General features: G+C 35.2%; 3 protein-coding genes across 7 annotated transcripts; 2 read left to right on the forward strand and 1 right to left on the reverse strand.

Annotated features, from left to right (window-relative positions):
- Positions 1-16: 16 nt before the first annotated feature.
- Positions 17-11,742, forward strand: eif2a (eukaryotic translation initiation factor 2A). The gene is made up of 14 exons (XM_073853827.1): positions 17-104; positions 674-743; positions 828-896; positions 991-1,112; positions 1,321-1,420; positions 2,512-2,594; positions 3,001-3,074; positions 3,269-3,413; positions 3,546-3,662; positions 6,964-7,538; positions 7,610-7,723; positions 7,919-8,038; positions 8,203-8,268; positions 11,444-11,742. The coding sequence occupies exons 1-14, from the start codon at positions 77-79 to the stop codon at positions 11,507-11,509; spliced, it is 1,749 nt and encodes a 582-aa protein (XP_073709928.1). The 5' UTR covers positions 17-76; the 3' UTR covers positions 11,510-11,742.
- Positions 11,743-11,757: 15 nt separating this feature from the next.
- On the forward strand, positions 11,758-17,332 carry dcun1d5 (DCN1, defective in cullin neddylation 1, domain containing 5 (S. cerevisiae)). 5 transcript variants are annotated; one of them, XM_073853831.1, is made up of 11 exons: positions 11,758-11,902; positions 12,785-12,830; positions 12,921-12,966; positions 13,077-13,179; positions 13,679-13,770; positions 14,477-14,547; positions 14,651-14,737; positions 14,815-14,928; positions 16,475-16,579; positions 16,788-16,887; positions 16,969-17,332. In XM_073853831.1, exons 3-11 carry the CDS (start codon positions 12,948-12,950, stop codon positions 17,022-17,024), a joined length of 747 nt encoding a protein of 248 aa, XP_073709932.1. In that variant the 5' UTR covers positions 11,758-11,902; positions 12,785-12,830; positions 12,921-12,947; the 3' UTR covers positions 17,025-17,332. The 5 variants fall into 5 exon arrangements, with proteins under 5 accessions (XP_073709932.1, XP_073709934.1, XP_073709933.1 ...); XM_073853833.1 differs by having other exon boundaries at positions 11,761-11,902; positions 12,910-12,974; positions 16,785-16,887; XM_073853832.1 differs by having other exon boundaries at positions 11,761-11,902; positions 12,921-12,974; positions 16,785-16,887.
- A 1,022-nt stretch (positions 17,333-18,354) lies between these two features.
- On the reverse strand, positions 18,355-21,291 carry LOC129419523 (uncharacterized). Its single transcript, XM_055174652.2, has 3 exons — positions 21,216-21,291; positions 20,439-20,639; positions 18,355-19,421 (listed from the first exon to the last, which is right to left on the reverse strand). The coding sequence occupies exons 2-3, from the start codon at positions 20,632-20,634 to the stop codon at positions 18,520-18,522; spliced, it is 1,098 nt and encodes a 365-aa protein (XP_055030627.2). The 5' UTR covers positions 20,635-20,639; positions 21,216-21,291; the 3' UTR covers positions 18,355-18,519.
- Between the last annotated feature and the right edge of the window lie 875 nt (positions 21,292-22,166).

Consider the following 22,166-nt stretch of genomic DNA (forward strand, 5'->3'; position numbering starts at 1 on the left):
CAAATCTCCAGTAAGCTTAAGATGACGTAGTCGTGGAGTTCTGTGACGTGCCACGTCGTCGTACTTCCTTTTCAAAATGGCGCCCCCCATTCCTCATTTGGCAGGTGAGTTGCTACTCTGAAAAGTATTTTCATACTCAGTTTCAGAAGCAGAAAGACAAACTTTTAATATAAAATAAAACCTAACCTGCTGTAAAATAAGCTATTATTTATTTTCATTTTTCCAGCATCTGCATGTATTTGCCATTCATAAATTTATACGCAAAATGATCAAAGTTAAACTGTCAGTTCAGACAGAGCCAGTTTATGTTTAACGTTAACGTTTATAAGCATTTAAAGCAAAACATTAAAAGGCCCGATAATAGTTAGATGATCTCGGTAAATGATATGTGATGGTTAACTGGGTAATGGTTTACATGGCATCACCAAGTGAAATAAATCTTATATATTTTTTGTTTTGTGCAAGTTTCTAGTAGACGGCCAGATAAATGCTATTCTTCATTTCATGTTTTGCATTTTAGATTTCAACTTTTGCAACTGCATTTACATTTCTCATGTGTCTTTTAAACTACACCTCAACAAACAAGACTAACTATATTACTAACCACTCTGCAACTTCTCATTTACTGCTGTACCATGTACCTAATGTTAACAAACTATTTAATTGACAATAGTCCGTGGGTCTGATGGCACTTCACTGTTGTGTGGACCTCCGAGCTGTCATGAAAGCTCTGCATTCAAGAGGCGAGTTATTGCATTTACTGCATAGTGAAAGATTTATACATAAAGCTTTGTCATTTAGTCATCTGTATGTTTTATTTGCCGCAGGGATGAGCTACAGGCCAAACACATGGTGTTCAGTAGTGATGGCTCTCTGTTTGGATGGTGCAATGGCTCACAGTATGTATGATGAGTGTGTGTCTGTATGATGTAGATAACTATGTTCACTATGCACTTTGGAGTAAATATATATAGTCACTGTGTGTATTTAACAGGTCAATGTGGTTAAAGTTCCCTCTGGCGAGTTGGTGAAGTCTTTCGATCTGCCCAAAACAGCTGCATTGGAATTCTCACCTCTGAATAACATCTTGGCCACCTGGCAGCAATATACCAGTAAGAACTTTACATACATATTTTAATCTGCCATAGCAGCAAACCTGAAAGAGCATGTTAACAATTGCATGTCAGTGTCAACCAGCCAGAACACACATTGAGTTTTACATGGTCAAGCAAGTCTAGATGTTTGTTGTAATTTTGCATTGTTTTCAAATTGATTTAAGTTTGCAGACTGTAATCCCCCCTCTGTTCTTGTGTTTGTCAGAAACGCAGGATAATCCTCAGGGAGATGCAAACCTCCAGCTCTGGGATCTGCAAACAGGTTCTCTCCTCAAAGCTTTCTATCAGAAGAAGATTACAGGATGGTGAGTACTAGTATTTTTAAGGGCGGTTTCCCAGACAGCGTTTAGATTAAGCCAAGACTATATCTTAGTTATAGACGTTTGTTCAGCAACAACAACATAAACAAACATGAAAATCATTTTCTTGCTATCATGTTATTGAGGGTATGAGTTTTTTTAGTCTGTTGAACACTAAAGAAAGATATTTTGATAAAATTAATGATGATGGTACTGTAACCACACAGTTGACTTCCATGGTATTTTTATTCCTACTGTGTCAAGTCAAACTGTGTGCTTACCATCATTTATCAAATTTATATTCTTTTGTATGCAACCGAATAAAGAAACTTATACAGGTTTAAAACAACATGAGGGTGAGTAAACAATGACAACATTTTCATTTTTGGATGAACTGTACCTTTAAATAAAAGGTGATGATAAAGTGCAAAATATTTTGTTTTATTGTTATTTATATAAATTCAGTGTTTCCCACAGGATTTTGAGGAGACTGTGGGGGTGATGACGTCACCCGCTAATTAGCATATATGTGACGTCATCATGTCGTGTTTGCGTTTGATCTAGTGTTGGTACCTGAAATATGTTTCACTTCTACTCTTTGATCTGTATCTGTATTTGAAGAGTTTCGTTGCAAAACGAGATAAATCCATTTTTTTACATTTTTGTCAAAACATGTTTATTATTATGTTATCATGTTATTATTTTGTTTTATGGTGCTACTTAGCTGTATTTATTAAGTTAGGAAGGTTTAAATCACAACAAACCAACTGCAGTTGAATTGAAATTAATTGGAATGCACAACCAAAAAACGAGATTTCTGAACAATTAATAAAACGGTGGTCATCTCGTTTTGCAACGAAACTAATTTGATCTGTATTATATATCAAATTATATTTTAAGCCGAATTAAGCTGTTTTAAATGGTGAAATAAAAATGTAAATGGGAATCATGAAAATTTTATTCGTGGGGGCCAGTGTTGATTCTGTGGTGGGCCACCACAAATAAATCAATGTATGGGAAACACTGAAATTTTATCACTATAGCTGCTGACTGAATTTTATGTTTTGTGTGTTTATCTCTTGTTCATATTTTTCTAGGTGTCCAAGCTGGGCAGATGATGAAAGTATTGCTGCTCGAATTGTCAATAATGAACTTCACTTCTTTGAGAACAATAAATTTGGTAACGACTTTTAAATATTGTTATTTGAAGATTGCTGTCTATATTATTCTAATTACTGAATACTTTCTACTATTATACCTATTTTAATTCATTCATTTTTCGATAATTTTTTTGTAACCGTAGTTGCACAATATTTACATGCTTTAGTCCCAGACTAAAATGCCTGTTTGAGCTGCCTTAATTTAAAAGCACCTTGTACTGACATATCATAATGCATATCAGTGCCATTGTTCTTTTTTCTCAAACTCCACACCTGTATTGTTTTTTGTAAGGTTTGTTTGTAAAAAAAATTGCCCCATTGTGTTTAAAGTATTACGTACTGTACTGTGTTGCATGTTTACATATATGGAGTTTAGCTGTACAAGTTTAAAGATTAAATATCACTGTTCTGTTTTTTTTTTTTTAGAAACGATTGCTAACAAACTTCACCTTCAGAAAGTGTCAGAATTTGCTTTGTCTACTGGGTCTCAGCCAACCAAGGTGTGTGATGTGTTACTCATAGAAATGCATTTTAATACTGATGGCTATTGTTGTGCTCCTGTATATAGCTCATTGGTAGAGCATTGCTTTAACAGTGCAAAAGGTCATGTGTTCGACCCAGGGTACCCACACAAACTGATAAAAAAATGCTTTGGATAAAAGCGTCTTAATGTGAACGTATTTCTTTTCTGAAGGTTGCCGTCTATGTTCCTGGAAGCAAAGGTTCTCCCTCTTTTGTACGACTGTATCAGTATCCCAATTTTGGTGGTCCAACTTCTGCTCTGGCCAACAAAAGCTTTTTTAAAGCAGATAGAGTGAGCATGCTATGGAACAATAAAGGTACGTTACCAAACGTTATAATGAACAATATAAGCTTTGCCTATAACAGTTGTTCGTCAGTAGTTTATTTAACATAATAATTTATGTTATCAGTGAATTTCATAAATGTAAATTTTTTTCATCCTCTCGTAGCCAATGCAGTTTTAGTGACGGCCAGCACAGAGGTTGATAAAACAGGAGCATCTTATTATGGAGAACAGACGTTACATTATGTTGCTACCAATGGAGAAAGTGCAGTAATACAGCTGCGTGAGTACCAGCTTCATTGAGTTCATCCATAAAAACTGCTTTCCCGGACAGTTCTTATCCTAGTCCCAAAAATGCGTGTTTGAGCTGCCTAAATTTAAAAACACCTTGCACTGACATATCTTTACATATATCAGTACCAGTGTTTTGTCTCAAGATGCAGTATTGTTTTTTGTAAGGTTTGTTAGTAAAAACTACTGAAATGTTCTAATATAACCAAGGCCTAGCCCAAGATTAATCTAAACCCTGTCCAAGAAACCGCCCCTTTGTAGTATGTAACCCTGGACCTCAAAACCATTCATAAGTCGCATGGATATATTTGTAGCAAAAGCCAACAATGCATTGTATGGGTCAAAATTATTGATTTTTTGCCAAAAATCGTTAGGATATTAAGTAAAGTAAGGCTGCATAACGATTAATCGCAACTAATCGTTTGCAGAATAAAAGTTTTTGTTAACTTTTATTCTGCAAACATTTAGTTGTGATTAATCGATATACAGCCCTAAAGTAAAGGTCATGTTCCATGAAAGTATTCTGTAAACGTCCTACTGTAAATATAAAAATATGTATTTATCATTTGTAATATGTGTTGCTAAGAACTTTATTTGGACAACTTTAAAGGCAATTTTCTTAATATTTAGATTTTTTGCACCCATGCGTTCCAGATTTTCAAATACCATATTTTCCGGACTATAGACGGTTTCATCGGACGCACGTGTGCTGACGCGATACACGTCTGGATTCGAACTTTACTTCCGGTTTCGTTTTTTTAATGGTCTCACTAGTTGCTAAACTGATATCTTGAACAAATGCCTCGTCAAAGATAACAAATGTTTTGGTTTCCTAGGCAATCTATGTGTTGTTTTATTGCTTGTTATATAAATAAACAACGTTTAAAGAACATTGTTGTTTTTTATTTTTAGCGGAGTTTACCGGAAGTTACGTGTGGACCACGACAGCTACTTGTTTATGTTGTTACTTCTGAAACCGCCTATAAGCCGCACCAGAGTATAAGCAGCATCATTCAAAAATGCGTCATTAAGACGAAATAACATATATAAGTCGCTGTGGACTATACGTCATGTTTATTTAGAAAATTATTCCACAAAATCCAAGCCGAAGAACAGGCATTTAATCTGGAAAGGCAAGTTATTCAACTAAACAATAGCAGACAGAACAGCAGACTGAATAGGTGTCAGTATGTAAATTAATATTATCAGTTATTTAAACGATAAACCATAGTATACAAAACTTACCTGGAAGGTTGAATAGTCTAAATTAATCGAACAAGACAACTAGCGTGAACTTCGCATACTTGTCATTCCACATGACAGAATCCACCGAATTACAAAAATACAGAAGCAGCATATAGCGGACTCTCGCGGCTGTAGACGGTAATGATGTCTCTTGCCTCATAAATGTCAAAATTAATTCATACTGACTTACAAGGCACACCTGACTATAAGACGCAACGCCATGTTATGAAAAAAAATGCGGCTTATAGACCGAAAAATACGGTAGTAATATGTGTTACTAAGGGACAAGTTTAAGCAATTTTCTTAATATTTAGATTCCAGATTTTCAAATAGTTGTATCTCAGCCAAATATTGTCCTATCCTAACAAACTATGAAACGATCAATGGAAAGCATATTTATTCAGCCTTCAATTAAAAAAGATTTATCCTCATGACGGTCCAGGGTCACATATGTATAGCATATTACTGAGCTGAATAGCATAAATAGGAAAAAAAACGCATATGCGATGTTTCAATTCAATTCCATTTTATTTGTATAGTGCTTTTCACAATGCATATTGTTTGTGTATTGTTTGTGGTAAGGCATTTTAATGTTTGTCAAAATATTTTAATTCAGTTAGCCATTAAATATTTTCTATAAAGTGATTTTTTTTACATTTCAGTTACTGAAACTAAATCATGTTAAAGGGGCCATGGCGTGAAAATGTTAGCATTGCCACTTTGTAGGTGTGAGCAAAAATAGGTCATTGAAATGTGGCTTTCCTTATGATGTCATAAGGATATCTTATTAGAATAATACCGCCCCCTTAATGTACACTATCCAACCACAGCACTGCCGTTTAGTGCAGATAGAAAGAAAGAGAGAAAAAATAATTCACAGCACAATTGAGTTTCAATTGCATCAAACCACCATCATTGTGATCAGTGTTTGCACTTCATCAGCTCATTTGCATTTTAAAAGACACACCCAAAACGACACATTTTTGCTCGAACCTGCGGGGTGGCAATGCTAACATTTTCACGCTATGACCCCTTTAAAAAATACTGATCTTGTAGTGAATTGGGCCAGCAAAGTCTAAATTTATGAATAAATATGTGGGTGATTCTCACGAAAACTTGGTTTTAAAAATGTCAAGCATGATAATGTAAAAATTGCTTAAATTTACTTTTTTGTCCCACCAGACATTTAAAAACAAAGTCTGGAGTAAATGGGAACATTAATTTAAAAACGTTCACTTATCATTTAACAATTTTTGTAACATAATTTAAAAAATTAGTCCTAAAAAATCTCATTACCGCAACAGTCAGAAAACATCAACACTGACATATTTTCAAAATGACATGACAAACCTGAAAGAACATAATTTGGAGATTTTGCACATGCATTTAAAATCAAAGTATTATGCTTCTATTAATTAAATTAACATTTAATAAGCATCTGTTGCGGTAATGATAATCAAAATGTCGTGTAAGCATTCTGACAAGACAATATTTCAAATTAACTGTAAAAAAATGATCTTACTTGGTAGCCATCTTGAAGTAACTGGTTCATGTGCTTGGTCACTCAAAATCAAACTTTATTAAAATTCTGTATGTGTGCTTAAACTGTTCTCAAAAAGTGTTGCGGAGGATGAGAACATCAGGCATGGACACATCATTTTCCTAATTTTTCTTCATTATTATTATACATGAATGTTCAGTAAATATTTTTTCTGTCATCTAAAGTAGTCTAGCAAAACATCCATTTCTTTTTTTTCTTAATATTTTTGTGTTAATTTGATTAAATTACAACATAACGCATGTTCAAACACAGTCGGACACATTGCGGTAATGAGAATTTCAGCAGAAAATTAGATAAAATTTACAATTATAAATTCTTATGTTGAAATCACACATTGTGAAAGGTGGAACACAGGATTGTATTGCTATATTACACATTTTAAAGCTAAAATCATTAGTGCCGTGGTGTTTCAATGGTTTCGTGAGAATCACCCATGTATGTTATTGAGCCATAAAATGACTTTTTGTTTTTTATTTGTCTTCTACAGCAAAGAATGGACCCATATATGATGTGTGTTGGAACCCCAACTCTACAGAGTTTTGCGTGGTTTATGGTTTCATGCCCGCCAAGGCCACTGTCTTTAACCACAAGTGTGAGTCTGTGTTTGACTTTGGCACGGGTCCCCGTAACGCAGCTTTCTACAGCCCGCAGGGCCATATCCTCATTCTCGCCGGCTTTGGTAACTTGAGAGGCCAAATGGAGGTTTGGGATGTGAAGAAATACAAGCAGGTGTCTAAACCCCAGGCTGAAGATACCACACATTTCTTCTGGTGCCCTGACGGTGAGCATATAGTGACGGCGACCTGCTCTCCCAGACTCAGGGTCAGCAACGGTTACAAGATCTGGCACTACACCGGCACAGTGTTGTACAAGCACGAGACACCGTCAAATAAAGAGCTTTGGCAAGTGTTATGGCAACCCTTTCGGACCGGAACGTTCCCAGAGAAGCCGGTGAAATATCAAGCGTCGCCAAGTGAGCTGGGCACTACTGAAGCCAAACCTGCCCAAGCGTATCGTCCACCTGCTCTCCGTAACAAACCTCCGACCGCCAGCTCCAAACTGGTAAGCTTGTGTTGTGTTGCTTTGTGAATGTCATATAAACATAGATCATGATGATCATTTTTCTTTTTAAGCATGAAGAAGAACCACCACAGAACATGAAGCCTGGTGCTGCCGGAGAGAAGCAAATGTCCAAAGCGGCTTTGAAAAACCAGAAAAAACGTGAAGCAAAGAAAGCAGCCAAACAGGTAATTGTTTTGTTTTTTTGCAACAAAAAAATTATGCAGAGCAACTTCTTAGCAGAATAACAAAATATATAAAGTAATACATTGGTACTCAAAATATTTAAATGTTACAAATATGTTGACAGTACAAACAGAATTATTACTGTAATCTTTAGGGGAGCAGGCCTTTTTAATTTCTTTGTTTTCAAATTTTTTTAGGAAAACAAGTCTGATGAAGCACCACCTCCAGTAGCAGACTCCACCACTGCCATTCCTGCTCATGTGACTTCAAATCATGGAGACCCTGAAACTGACAAAAAGATCAAGAACTTAAAAAAGGTATCATTTTGAAAACATGTTGATATTCAGATAATGTTAGCGTTTTAGTTTTTGCTTTTTTTGCAGTGTGGTCTCTCTATTGTTGTGGAAAACCGTATAAGATAAAATTGTCCTAAAGTTCCTAAAACCAAACATGAATTTATATTTGACTGTCTCTCTGCCAGAAAATCAAAGCCATTGATGAACTGAAGGAACAGCAAGCAGCTGGAAAAGTGATGCAGAAAAACCAGGTACTCAAACCAGAGCTTTAAATAATCAATGTTTGTTATTAAAATGATGTCTCTTCAGTAACTTTTAATGATTTTGCATTTACAATATTTAGTAGTTAATACTTAAGCAGAAGATGTATGTATTTAAAGGGATAGTTCACCCAAAAATGAAAATTCTGTCATCATTTTCTCATCCTAAACTTGTATGAATTTCTTTTTTCTGATGAACACAAAAGAAGATATTTTGATATGATGATAAGCACACAGTTGACGGTACTCATTGAATTCCATCGTATTTGTTTTTTCTACTATGGAAGTCAAGGGTGACAAACAGCATTTTCGAATTTGGCCTACAAAAATATATCAGCTCTGCAGCTCTCTATTATATTAAAGGATTAGTTCAGCCAAATTCTGTCATCATTTTCTGGCTTCTTTATCTGTATGATTTTCTTTTTTCTGAACACAAAAAAAGATAAATGATGGTAACACAATAGGGTGGCCATTTGTGCCAGTTCCGCCGGACACGTCCCGAACATGTTTTCGGGTGCGTTCTCCGGAAGTCGCGTTGTTCGACCGCATACATCATCGAGGTTCTCACATTTCAGTTAAAATACATTAGAAAATTAAGATTTATTTCTTTTAAGACATACAATCATTGTAGTTTCATTCTTACCTTGAAATGTAACACTTGCTTTTCTGAAATTAAACCCAAAGTATTAAACCTTGATGATGTATGCGGTCGACCAGCGCGACTTCCGGAGGGCGAACCCGAGGGCATGTTCGTGACGTGTCCGGCGGAGCTGACACGAATGGCCACCCTACTGTGTTACCATCATTTATCTTTTTTTGTGTTCAGAAAAAAGAAAATCATACAGATAAAGAAGCCAAAAAATGATGACTTTGGCTGAACTAATCCTTTAATATAATAGAGAGCTGAATAGCTGATATATTTTTGTAGGCCAAATTCAAAAATGTTAGCATTTTAGCTTCTCTGCTTCTCTCTTCCTGAAGTCAATAGGTTTTTCGAATGGGGTTTTGGTCTCTTAAAGGGACACTCCACTTTTTTGAAAATATGCTCATTTTCCAGCTCCTCTACAGTAAAACAATTGATTTTCACCGTTTTGGAATCCATTCAGCCAATCTCCGGTCTGGCCTTAGTACACGACGTAACTAAAAAAGAGTCAAGTTTTAAATAGGAAAAATTTCAAAACTCTTTGGTTATTTTTTAGAGCAATGCTTATGGTCTAATCAGATTCAATGGATTATGCTAAGCTATGCTAAAAGTGGTATCGCCAGACCAAAACCCCATTCACACAGACCTTTGGTCCCAGAAAATACCCTTAAAATTGCCAGACAAGCGTCTGTGTGAACACAACTCGTCCCGTTAATCTTCTGGTATCGTTGCCGGAAAGAAGACCTAGTCAGATACACAGGTAACCCTCTGTGTGAACAAGAAGCCGAAAGAATGCCGTAATGGGCGTGTCGTAGTGAGGACGCGCGCATCATCACAACAAAAGTTATGGTTCAGCTCTTTAAAACGAGAGATAACATGCATATAAACATTCACCACGAGAAATGTTGCAAACTATATTGACGCAGTTATCAGGAAATTATAAATGAGACGCATAAACAATGACGCACGTGCCGTAGTGTGGACGCGCGTGTCATGGCAACATGAAGTTGGTTCAACTCTTTAAAATTAGAGATTTACAACATTGACGACGAGAAATGTCAGCAAACTGGACTGAAGCAGATATCAGGTAAGTTAGCTCGTTACTTACTGCGTTGAAACGGAGATCATTCAGCAGCATAAAAGAATATCGCGTCACGTGCTCATTTGAGCTATAATAAACGAAAATACCCGTCCGTCATCCCAACAAGATATATCGTTCAGCTCCTCAAAATGCGGGTTTTAAATGCATATAAACAATCACGATGAGATATGTCTGAAAACTGTATTAAAGCAGCGATCAGGGAGCTCGTCAAATATCCACTCTGAAGCCGAGATCATTCACCAGCATTAGAACGGCGCGTCACACGCTCCTTTATAATCTTATCATAAACAAAAATGCACGCAAGTGGTTCTTGGAGAGAGAAATAATATATAATATGCAAACTTCAGACGCTGCGTAGAAGAGAGGGCGGGACTTTCAAAAGGTCACGTGTCTTTCCGGGACCATCAGATGCCGAGTAATCATGGCAGTTGAATGAACAAAAAATCTAAGGATCCCGGAAAAATCCCGGATGCCTTTCCCGTGTATTTTATGGAATGTCTGTGTGAAAAGGACTCAAGAGATCGGCTAAATGAATTCCAAAACGGTAAAAATAAAATGTTTTACTCTAGAGGAGCTGGAAAATGAGAATTTTTTTTTAAAGTGGAGTGTCCCTTTAAGTTGAAAAGGGCACTTGCTAACAAGTTTAAAATTGTTGTTTTAAATTAGGGCTGTCAAAAGATTAATCGCGATTAATCGCATCCAAAATAAAAGTTTGTGTTTACATAACATATGTGTGTGTACTGTGTATAATTATTATTTATATATAAAAACACACCCAATCATGTATATATTTAAGAAAAAATGGTTATATTTATATATAAAATATTTATATTTATATATAATATAAATTATAGAAATGTATATACAGTATTTAAATGCAAATATTTCTTAAATATATAAATAAATGTGTGTGTATTTATATATACATAATATTTATACACAGTACACACACATATGCTATGTAAACACAAACTTTTATGTTGGATGCGATTAATCGCGATTAATCTTTTGACAGCCCTATTTTAAATATATTTTAAATGTTTTAAATATATTTAATATAGTTTTAAAGGGCTGTTGGATGTTAAGTGAAGAATGAATAAAGAATCAATTCTTGGAATTGACACCTTCGATTCCAAAACAAGGAATCAGAATCAATAAAAAAAAATCTGGAATAGAAAACTTGGTGTTGTTCACTTACTGACTATAGATAGTATTAGTATTAAATCTTCAAAATTAAAAAAGTTGTGTTTATTTGTGAAGATTATTTTTATAGATGAAACATGTAAGTATCATAACCTTTTGTTTAGCTTAATTTTTGTGATGATCCCAAAGCTTATGGAACAGTTTAATTTAATTGAAAGAAATTGCAGTTTGGGCCTTGAAATTGATTTGTTATATGTCTTTGAATTTTATTTTTACAGCTTGAAAAGATTGAAAAGGAGGCCCAGCTGTTGCAGGAGCTCGAAGACCTTGAATTAGGACTGTAAACGCACTTGACCAGTTTTTCAAATCGGTCATCAGTTTTCAAATCATACGGTTATTATGTATGGGAGATGTTTTTCATAAACTGCTCATGTTCATTAAATAAGAGCCCATCCTACCCCTTTGTTAATATGCCTGAAATAATAAGAGCAATATTGCTATGCAAGATAACCTGCAGCACAACAGAGCGCCAATGACGTCACGCACACACAAAAATAAAGAAGTGATGAAATTCAAATTGTGTGACTTTTATTTTGTCGGCCGCTCACCGGAAGCAGTCAGTGTGAAAGTAAAGCCAAACGGCAGTCGCTTGTTTCCAGCACAAACGCAGCTGAATCTTTGAGCTAAAATTAACTCGTTTAATCGCCAGAACAAACTACAACTAGCAGATAAATCAGGTTTGAGAAAGACACGTTTTATTTTAAGAAGTCTTTAATCTGTTGAGTGTATAAACGAGTGTTTACGTGTGATATTTAGATGTGCCGGTGGAATGGTTTACATGCTCATATACATGTGTTTTTGTTCATATAAGTTACACTTTAGCCTAACGTGTATAACAATTGTTTTTGTGTTTTTATTTGTTTTACACGTTTAAACGAGTTACGGTTTTTGGCGTTTCAGCCATTTCACCGATCACAAAGGAGATGCGTTTGTTTTGATCATCAGTTATTTCATCATTACGGTCTTCATATAATCATTTTTTCGTTTTTGACGTGAAAAATAAAACTCCTATTTTAATTTTATATACGTATAATATTCAGTTGAATGAGCAAATACGATTTTAGGCCAGTGAATTTAGTACAGCCTTATTAATGCCTGATTCTAAATGCATTGTTAAAATACATTTTTGAGGTAAATGTTTTATTTTCTTTAAAATTTTTATTTTTCTAAATACATATTTAGCTTTAGCTGTTTTTCTAAAGTTTCGTTTTTTCTTTTTTATTTCTTTTTGCTGTTGATGACAGGTCTTCAGCTTTGACTCACACAGTGACACAATCCTTTAAATATGAAGCAGACCTTATTTAAACTGTAATAATTTACTCATTTTTTCCTGATTATTTACATACTTTATGCTCAAATAGACATACAATGCATATATCGGAGGCATCTTAGAAAATCTTGTATGTCTCAGACAAAATGTTTCAAAACCTTGAACATGTAATACCAATAGCACTAGATGAATTTGTCATGTATTAATGTTGCATATACCATGTTTCTTAAAAAATATCCTTTTCACCTTGTGAGCACTCATAAACGGCCATTCTTTTATATTTTTAAAGTTCTGGACAGCTGGGTTTAAAGAAATCTGAGTGAGACCTTTGACTTGTAAGTAAACACACTTTCTTAGTGTTCAAAAATAATTTATATGCTTTTGTATCGAAATCTATATTGTCTAATCGTGAAGGTGTATTTCAGTTTTCTTTCAGGTACTGTTATATTTGAATGGACGCATTTCACAAAGGTACACAGGTATAGCTAGTTTCTGCTCTTCAGTGACCCTGAAGTATTGGTTTGTAGGGAGATGAAAGCAACGGTTTGCCTTTGGCTCATTTTTGTTCTTTGGTATTTTAGTAAGACAAAACCAACCCGTGCGAGGTTCCATCATGCCTGTTAAAAAGAAAAGAAAGTCATCTGGTTCTGAAGATCCCAATATCAGAAAGTGTAAAATCACCAGGTAAAGCTTTCGTTTACTTTACTTTTGTTCATCTCTTTCTCTCATAGTTTTGTTTTAAATGAGGCATATCATGAAAATCTGACCTCTTTTAATGTTTAAGTGCTATAATTGGGTCCCCAGTGCTTGTATCAACCTAGAAAATGTGAATAAGAACTTAGTTTTGGTAAACCATTCTCTGCAAGCATATGAAAAAATAGGTCATTGAAACTTGGCTTCCCTTGTGATGTCAGAAGGGGATAATACCGCCCCTTAATCACTGCACTGCTATTTAGATAAGCTCATTTGCATTTAAAAGGACACACACTAAAACTTCACATTTTTGCTCACACCTACAAAGTGGCAATTTTTACATGCTATAATAAATTATCTATATGGTATTTTGAGCTAAAACATGCACAAAAGATTTATTTGACATCTTAAAACGTACACGAAAGATTTGACATCTTAAAGTCTTGTGAAATGTCACCTTTAATGATAGTTTTGTGTTTTTTAAATCCAGTTACTGTAGGACACAAACTTCAGGACGGCTGCTGAATCCAGAGGATCATTTCTCTAGCAAAAAATGTCTTGCCTGGTTTTATGAATATGCAGGTATGTGCAAATGAAACTTTCTTATGTGTCACTCTTCCTGTGATAACCCAGCTAAAGTAGTTTTAAGTGATTTACTACATAAAATTATCCTACATACTGTACGGACATTTTGTGAAAATATAACCTTGATAATTTTGACTGTGTAAGGTCAAAGATTGAAATCATAGTAAAATCAAGTTCTCGTTATTAGATTGAGACTTTAGTCTAGGTTTCACAGGCAGGGTCACATGCATTTTCTTCCTGACATATGTAAATCTATTTACAGTAATATGTGACCCTGGTCATAAAGGTACTTTTTTATTTAAATTAAGATTTATACATCATCTGAAACTGAATAAAAAATTGATGCATGGTTATGATAGGACGGAGATGCAACTTTGTGAAAATCTGGAATCTGAGGGTGCAAAAAATCTAAATATTGAGAATATCGCCTTTTAAAGTTGTCCAAATAAATTTCTTAGCAACACATATTACACTTTTTTTATATATATACTGTAAGAAATACCAAAAAATGTTATGGAACATTATTTTGACATAATATCCTAATGTTTTGTCATTTTTAAAAAATTATGATTTTGGACCCATGCAATGTTTTTTTTTTTTTTTTTTGCTTTTTCTATATATACCCGTGCTGCTAATGACTGGTTTGTGGTCCAGGGTCATGTATGTCATTTAATGCTTTTTGTATGGTTTTAAATGTGTACAGGGTCAGATGATATCGTTGGTCCAGAGAGCATGGAGAAGTTTTGTGAGGACATCGGTGTCGAGCCAGAAAATATTGTAATCATGATTGTTCATATTTAAATACTGCATTCCTATAATCCAATAATCACCATAAACCTATGAAATAATGTACACTGTGCTTTTGTGATTTTTTCAGATTGTAATGTTAGTTTTAGCCTGGAAACTTGAAGCAACAAATATGGGTTTTTTCACAAAAGAAGAATGGCTTAAAGGAATGACATCACTACAGTAAGAAAATTCTTCCTGTATATCCATGATATTATGTAGCATATTATATTAGCATATTTAACTTGTGTTTTTCTACAATGTGACTGTACAGAGAGAGTACAAGGCAAATTGGATTACATGCGTTCTCAGCTGAATGACCCTCTTATATTTAAGAACATTTACAGATACGCCTTTGACTTTGCCAGGGTAAGAGATTATTTGTCTAGTATTTGTAAAAAATAAAATAATTTATAATGTTTAATGAGTCACATATATATTAGGGATGCACTAGGGATGTTAATTGCAGGTAGTTTTCCTGAACGTTTGTTAAAACCATAATATTTTAATATTAAGTAAAAATTCAGTTGACGGTTGTCTGTGACCTGGTTTAATTTTATTTTATTTAAACGTGCAAACAGCAGCAACAGATCAAAAACATAACCAGGATTACATTATTATATTTTCACGCAACATTGCATTATGAAAGAGCACACGATCAGTCCAGAGGATTAATATTTAAAGAAGGCGAATTGTCTCTTTTTATCTACCACAGTGTCCATTTCTAAAGCAGGACACATTTCAAAAAGTTTTGCTTTTGCGTTGTCGTTCTCTGTTTGTGCAAAAAGAGAGATGTTTATGTTTACGGGCCGCGTCATTTTGTGCATTTGCGTGCGTCTCCGTGCATCTTTCAAACCAGTGGTTCCCAAACTTTTTCAGCGTGCGGCCCCCCCCTTGTGTATGGTGCATTCCTTCGCGGCTCCCCAAAGAAAATTTGTGACAAAACTGTTCTAAACTCAACATTTTACTAAAACACATATTAAATTATACAAAAAAGTAGTGCTTTTGGTTAGTAGCCTTATTTTTTTAATGTTTAATTACACAAAATTTATGATAAATTAATGTATTTTATAAAATGTCATAAAACTGGGGCCCCCCTGGCACCATCTCACGGCCCCCCTGGGGGCCCCGCCCCTCAGTTTGAAAACCCCTATTTCAAACTATACTCAAGCATGGACACATGTATTACAAATTTTTTCTCATACAAATTATTACTTTACCAGACAGCAATAATTTGCGGCATTACAGGCCATTCACAAATTAATGATAGAAAAGTGACAAAATGTTTGTAGGCACGTGTCGACGCGCACCGTGCGTTAACGAATATTTTTACTTTTAACTGATAATAAATTCATACATTATTTCCAACGGTTAACCGTTCAATAACCGGTCCTTAGGATGCAAAACACTGATTTTCGAATTAATTGGAATGAAATCTACCGATGGAGACAAAAAGTTTAGCTTTTTATTACTTGTGTCAAATTATGATGTTGCAAAATCAGTGTTGTGCATTTGTCCGCCCCTTTTGATTGCCATGGTATAATCTGTCCTGATTATTGGCTGTTTTAAAACAATCAGCAAATGTCCGATAGTGGGAAAAAATACTTTAATCTGCCGGTATCGATTATAGGTCGATGCATCCCTAGTACACTGTCAGAACAAGGTACAAAAGTTGTCTCTGGTGCAGTACCTTTTAAAAAGGTCCTACCATTTTGATACAGATGTGTACCTTTTTAAGGAACCAATATGTACCTCTAAGGTACCAATGTATTTTTTTATTAAGTGTATAAATGTATTTTTAGTGTAGATCAAGTTTCCAACTACACATTTATGTGCATGTTTGTTTTTTCTATGATTCTGAAATGTAATTCTTTTCATCATATTCATGTTGTATACATCTCATTTTGTTGTGTAGGATAAAGATCAACGGAGTCTTGATATGGACACAGCAAAATCCATGTTGGCGCTGCTGCTCGGTAGGACATGGCCTCTGTTCCCTGTGTTTCATCAGTTCCTGGAGGTTTGTCATTTATCATTTAAACAGTGATCATTTACTGAAAAAGTTTTGTCATTTACTCACCCTTATGCTTTTCCAAACATTGTGCATTTGAAGTTGTTAAAATGTAAATACTATGTCTTTAAAACTGTAGTTCTCATTTAAAAATAATGTGCAGTTAGGTGCTGTGACTTACAGAAGTGTTTTTCTACACTTTTTTCGCCCCTAGCAGTCTAAGTATAAAGTCATGAACAAGGACCAGTGGTACAACGTCTTAGAGTTTAGCCGTACAGTTAATGCGGACCTCAGCAACTATGATGAAGATGGAGCCTGTAAGTTTAATGGTTTTCTTGTCATGTGTCAATTTTTTTTTCTTTAATCGCATCTTACATCATGATTGACTCTCCTTGCAGGGCCGGTGATGTTGGATGAATTTGTGGATTGGCATAAAGCCAGATCTGCATTATAGCACAACCGGGCCAAGAACTCGAGACCTCCGGATGAGTTTGAAGAGTTTTTGTTTGCTCTCAAGGACTGCTGACCTCAACATGTCCAACGCTGAACAGACACAGAGACTTTTACAGTGTTTAAACGGATAAAGACATTGAGAATTCACAAAACAAAATGGGAAATATTTTTCATATTCTTGCAACTGTTATATTTCCAGTGTTGTATGTCTGAGAAGAGAAAGTCTGTTTGTAATTTTTTCTTTTCGAGTTTTACTTTGTTTATAGTGTTTTGAAAATCAAATAAATAAAGCAGCTGTATGTAAGTTGATTATTGTTTTGAACAATATTGGCATTTTTCAACGTTATTTAAAGTTTAACTCGCTTAACCTAATATTTGAGGTAGTCACATTCTTAGTATATGCATAAAAATAAATACAAATAAAATACTACAAATTAATAAACAGATAAAAGGTAACTTATTTAAAATATATATTTTTATTAATTTTGTTAACATCCAATGCTGATACAAAAAAATGACAGGGTGTTAATGTACATAAAATAATGATTGATCTGTGTGTGTGCGTGTCAAAACTGACTATCGCTTATTTGACAGTCAAGTCTCCAAATGGCAAAATGCATATAGTCAGTTTGGTCAAGCACAGAACGGAAGTTAACTTTGGGACAGGCACATAACCATGGTAAAGTTTATAACCATATAAACTTTATTATATATATTAACTTATATAGCTGAAATTACCGTCAACACTTACTTTACCTTGGCAGAGTTTGACATTTACCGAATTGACACCGACTATTTCGGATAACAGGAAATCATGTTTTCAGCTATACAAGATTTTTTTACAGAAATGACTCATTGTCATGAATCACAAGATATTACATGCTGCCATAATATAATACCCAGACAGCAGACAACTTTGGGCTAGACCCACATTGGAGCTGCTGATTTCGGCATGGCTCCGGCCTAAAGACGTCTGGGTATTATATTGTTATGGCATATCACATCTGTGGTCCACTGCAATGAGTTAATAATTATTAAAATAACCAGTGGTGGATATGTGAACCAAAAAGGTTTATGATAAAAGATTACTCATGAGAGTGAGAATCTGACAAACGCGAGCGTCAATTTTATCTCAAACTCAGTAGACGCATGTGCAGCAGGCACCTATTTTGACAAGACGCGTGATGCACGTGGTCACATGACGGGCTAAATACATGTGACAAGTTTCGCATCATGCGCCCTTAAAAAAGAAGTCACTGGCCACCACTGAAAATATAACTTTATAAAATTAAAAAATGACCTGCATCAAATGTACCTGCAAGTATATAATCACCAAGACGGACGGCAGTGGGCCGGACCCGCACCGGATGCCCTGCTTTAGGCCCGGATCTGGTGCAGTTCTGGCCCGGGGTCGTCTGCTGTCTGTCTTTATATTCATACAGTTTATCCTGTGAATGTTTTAATTCATCATGAAGGCATTAGAAAGTAACGATTTATTAAGCTGACTGGCTGTCGGTTGATTCTTTGACTGGTTTAAAGTCTGTAAACTCCGCCTCTTTCATAATAGCATCGAGTCGAGTCAGTGACTTTGTTCTCAGTCTTGGCCTGACCTCATTTTCACCTTCGACCTCAGAGTCTTTTATGTGACCGTATCGATTCCCATCCTCATCGTAGTTGTACACTTTAATGACACGCATCTTTTTCTTTGGATGTGGACTAAGTACTGTTTTGAATTCTTGCTGTTGTTCTTCACGACTCTGAAGTTGGTTTGAGTCGTCCTTCGTGTCATCTGCAAGTTCATTTTCTGTGGCATCTACATCATCCCGTCTCTCGCTTTCCTTATTAACCGAATCTTCATGCATTCGGCATCCCACTATATCCACAGTGTCTTCTCCAGTATCTGGGTTTATATAAAAGTGTACTCTTTCAAATTCAGCTGGTTGTGTTTTTGTGGTGGGCTCTAGGTCGTCATTTTCACTGGTGAGATTGTGTCGGCCTTTCCTACGAGGCATGCGGGCCATCGTCACTTTTAAACACTTTATCACGTAGGATCGACTAAAAGCACCAAGTGTGAAGGCCACGAAAAAGGTCACGATAACTGAGGATGTCACAGCTGCTACAAAATCCCCTTCTGTCACCCGTCTGTCATCATAAACCTCTGCCTTTCTGTTCTTTCTTAGTCGTTCCTTGATATTAGGGTTAACACCCACTACATTAACTCTAAATGGCGAGATTGTTCTGCCAGTTTCATCCTGACGTACACAGAAATAGAGACCATCATGGCTGCTGGTGACCTTTGAAATCCTCAAACTGCCATTGGATGTTTCCACAGGATCCTTGTTGGGATGGTTAAAGTCCTTAAACAATCCAAAAGGCGTCTGCCACCAATGCACCACATCTGCAACATTGACCATATTTACACATTTAATTTTTTATTCTGGTTGAGTTATTAATCTCAAAATATAGGACGCTGAGCTATTAAAGTAATCCTTTACAGCACATTCTGAATGAACAAAGAATGATTCTGTGCATGTTAACACGGTTATAAAGTTTAAAGTAGATAAAGATGCAATCTGTCATGTTTGCCTCTCTATCGCCATCTCTGTTTAAACTATAAAATTGCAGTAATTTTCTGTACGTGCGTTGTGCGTCTGTCATAATACATCCACATCCAAAAAATGTTATCTGAACAAGTAATATATCTGCTGCGTTGTGATGGTTAAATAAAAATATAAATGTTTCAACATAAATCACATTGCTGATGTCTAATGGGCCGTACACACCAAACGCATTCCTCGCTCTAGATTACTTGCAGGATTTAACTTTGTGTCATGCAAATTTTTTGCTTGAGTTGAATATTTTTAACTTGCACAGAGGCGAATTCGCATTTGAGCTGAATTGCACGTGTTTTCATGGCAATCGCGCCGCCCAATTTGCGTCATTCGCATCGCCCCATTTCGCGCCTTTGCATTGACTTTGTATGTAATCTACTTGCGCAAATCGTTAAATTCGCATTTGGTGGGTACGCCCCGTTAAAAGTCATCATACAAGTCATCTTTTAATTCAGATGTGAAAAAAAATCCCTGCTTATATTAAAGCTCATGATGCATTCTCCTTTTTGACTGGAGATCTCCACAGTTTGAGCTTTCATTGTTTTAACAACAAATCATTCACTTCCACCTGCTGATGACGTCATCTAGACGGCTTGGGCGGAGCATCTGTTAACCCCACCCCCTCAAACTGTCACAATGCAGCGAGTTCCATAAATGAAATGCATACTTTTCTATATCCAATCAATTAACAGTGAAAATCACAAACCACACCCACTGGTTTCCTCACTCGTAAATATGTCACAATACAGTAGTTTTTTTTTTATTACGGATTGCATCTTTAATTTCTTATCTGTGCATCTTACCTTCATTTCCATCATGTGTGCACTTTAGCTCCAAAGTTTGTCCTGGATAACTGTATACTGAGTTTATAGTTGTGACCTGCAGAGGCAAGAGTTTAGTGTTTCCACTGTGTGCTGTAGTCTTGTATATGAAACTACTGACGTACAGAGCGTTCCAGATGAGAAACACATTCAACAGAGAACTGCTACCTAACTCCATGATATCTAAAAGAAAATGAGATGTTTGTTAATACTGCTTCAATTATTTCTGAAGGAATCTTGAATGAAATTATGATATAAATGTATTTGTGCAAAATGTAACCATGTCTGTGAAATCCTGGTTAAAGTCTCATAATCTAATAATGAAATTTTAAGCATTAAAGTTTAATTTTTACATGATCTTGCTCAGTCAATAATAAAGATATTAGGTTATATTTTCACGGAATTGTTTACATTATGTATGATAATTTTATGTAACAGTAGTTATGTAACAATTTAGCTGTATGTTCACAAACAAGCATATTCAGCACCAAAAATAAAAAAGACATTGACATGGCCCTGCATAAATTGCTAAATATAAAAACTAAGTGGCATCTTAAGACAATAATGAAGGCCTTTTCTCAGAACTAACTTGTATCAATTATTTTTTATCCTACTGCTCACAAGGTATTTGGTTTTTATTTGTTTTAAATTACTTTTTGGAGTCACTATGGACAAAATACAAACAAAGCTCATTGTAAATACAAACAAGATTATTTGAAGAATGAAATGCAATTTATACCAAACCTGACAGATACTCACAAAATAAGGTTTGCCGTTTATGCTGTTGTGTCTAAAATAGGAGTAAAGTACAATCCTCACATGACAGCTCTTTAATATCATCTTGTGCTGTACGTTTAAAGATTAACATTTTTTCTTCTTTGCTAGACAGGATGTCATGTGACTGTGAGCTCTCCTGCCATTTAAAGTTAAAAATTGTTTGTGTTTTAATTCGTTACATTTGCTGCAATTGCATCACATTCAAGCAGATCATTACATTTTTTTTACAAAATTAATTTTGTAATGTCCATTCAATGCAATGCACTTAAAGGGGACATTTCACAAGACTTTTTAAATCTTTGGTGTCCCCAGAGTATATATGTGAAGTTTTAGCTTACAATACCATATAGATAATTTATTATAACATGTTAAAATTCACTTTGTAGGTGCAAGCGAAAATGTGACATTTTGGGTGTGTCCTTCAAATGCAAATGAGCTGATGAAACGCAAACACTGATTGCCATGATGGTGGTTTGTTGAAATTGAAACTCAATTGTGCTGTCAATTTTTCTCTAGATAGTGCAGATTAAGGGACGGTATTATTAAATAAGATCCCCTTCTGACATCACAAGGGGAGCCAAATTTCAATGACCTACTTTTTCACATGCTTGCAGAGAATGGTTTAAGTTACTGGGTTGATCTTTTACACATTTTCTAGGTTAATAGAAGCACTGGGGACCCAATTATAGCACTTAAACATGCAAAGTCAGATTTTCATGTCCCCTTTAAGCCAATGCATAAATCAGCATTCGCTCTTATATTCTTATACATTTGTAACCAAATGTAATGATTTTTATTTATTTTATCAAGCATGTAACATTTATTGTGTTAAACTTCTTTAATCCTTACATATTTATATAAATATGTGTATATGTATTATATTATTATTTCGACCAACTTCGTCAAGGGATGTTACGCATCACATGACCCGCG

Source organism: Misgurnus anguillicaudatus, chromosome 15, assembly GCF_027580225.2.
Source record: "Misgurnus anguillicaudatus chromosome 15, ASM2758022v2, whole genome shotgun sequence".
NCBI classification, from domain to species: domain Eukaryota; kingdom Metazoa; phylum Chordata; class Actinopteri; order Cypriniformes; family Cobitidae; genus Misgurnus; species Misgurnus anguillicaudatus.

Bases quoted from the DNA above. Each gene is read 5' to 3' on its own strand.
- dcun1d5 (XM_073853830.1), top strand. The intron at 13,180-13,678 runs GTAAAGCTTTCG...TTTTAAATCCAG, and splicing joins AGAAAGTGTAAAATCACCAG to TTACTGTAGGACACAAACTT. The intron at 16,580-16,784 runs GTTTGTCATTTA...TTTCGCCCCTAG, and splicing joins TGTTTCATCAGTTCCTGGAG to CAGTCTAAGTATAAAGTCAT.
- LOC129419523 (XM_055174652.2), bottom strand. From the start codon at position 20,634: ATGGAGTTAGGTAGCAGTTCTCTGTTGAATGTGTTTCTCATCTGGAAC. The intron at 19,422-20,438 runs GTAAGATGCACA...TCAATGTTGCAG, and splicing joins CACACATGATGGAAATGAAG to ATGTGGTGCATTGGTGGCAG.
- eif2a (XM_073853827.1), top strand. From the start codon at position 77: ATGGCGCCCCCCATTCCTCATTTGGCAG. The intron at 1,113-1,320 runs GTAAGAACTTTA...TGTGTTTGTCAG, and splicing joins CACCTGGCAGCAATATACCA to AAACGCAGGATAATCCTCAG. The intron at 7,539-7,609 runs GTAAGCTTGTGT...TTTCTTTTTAAG, and splicing joins CGACCGCCAGCTCCAAACTG to CATGAAGAAGAACCACCACA.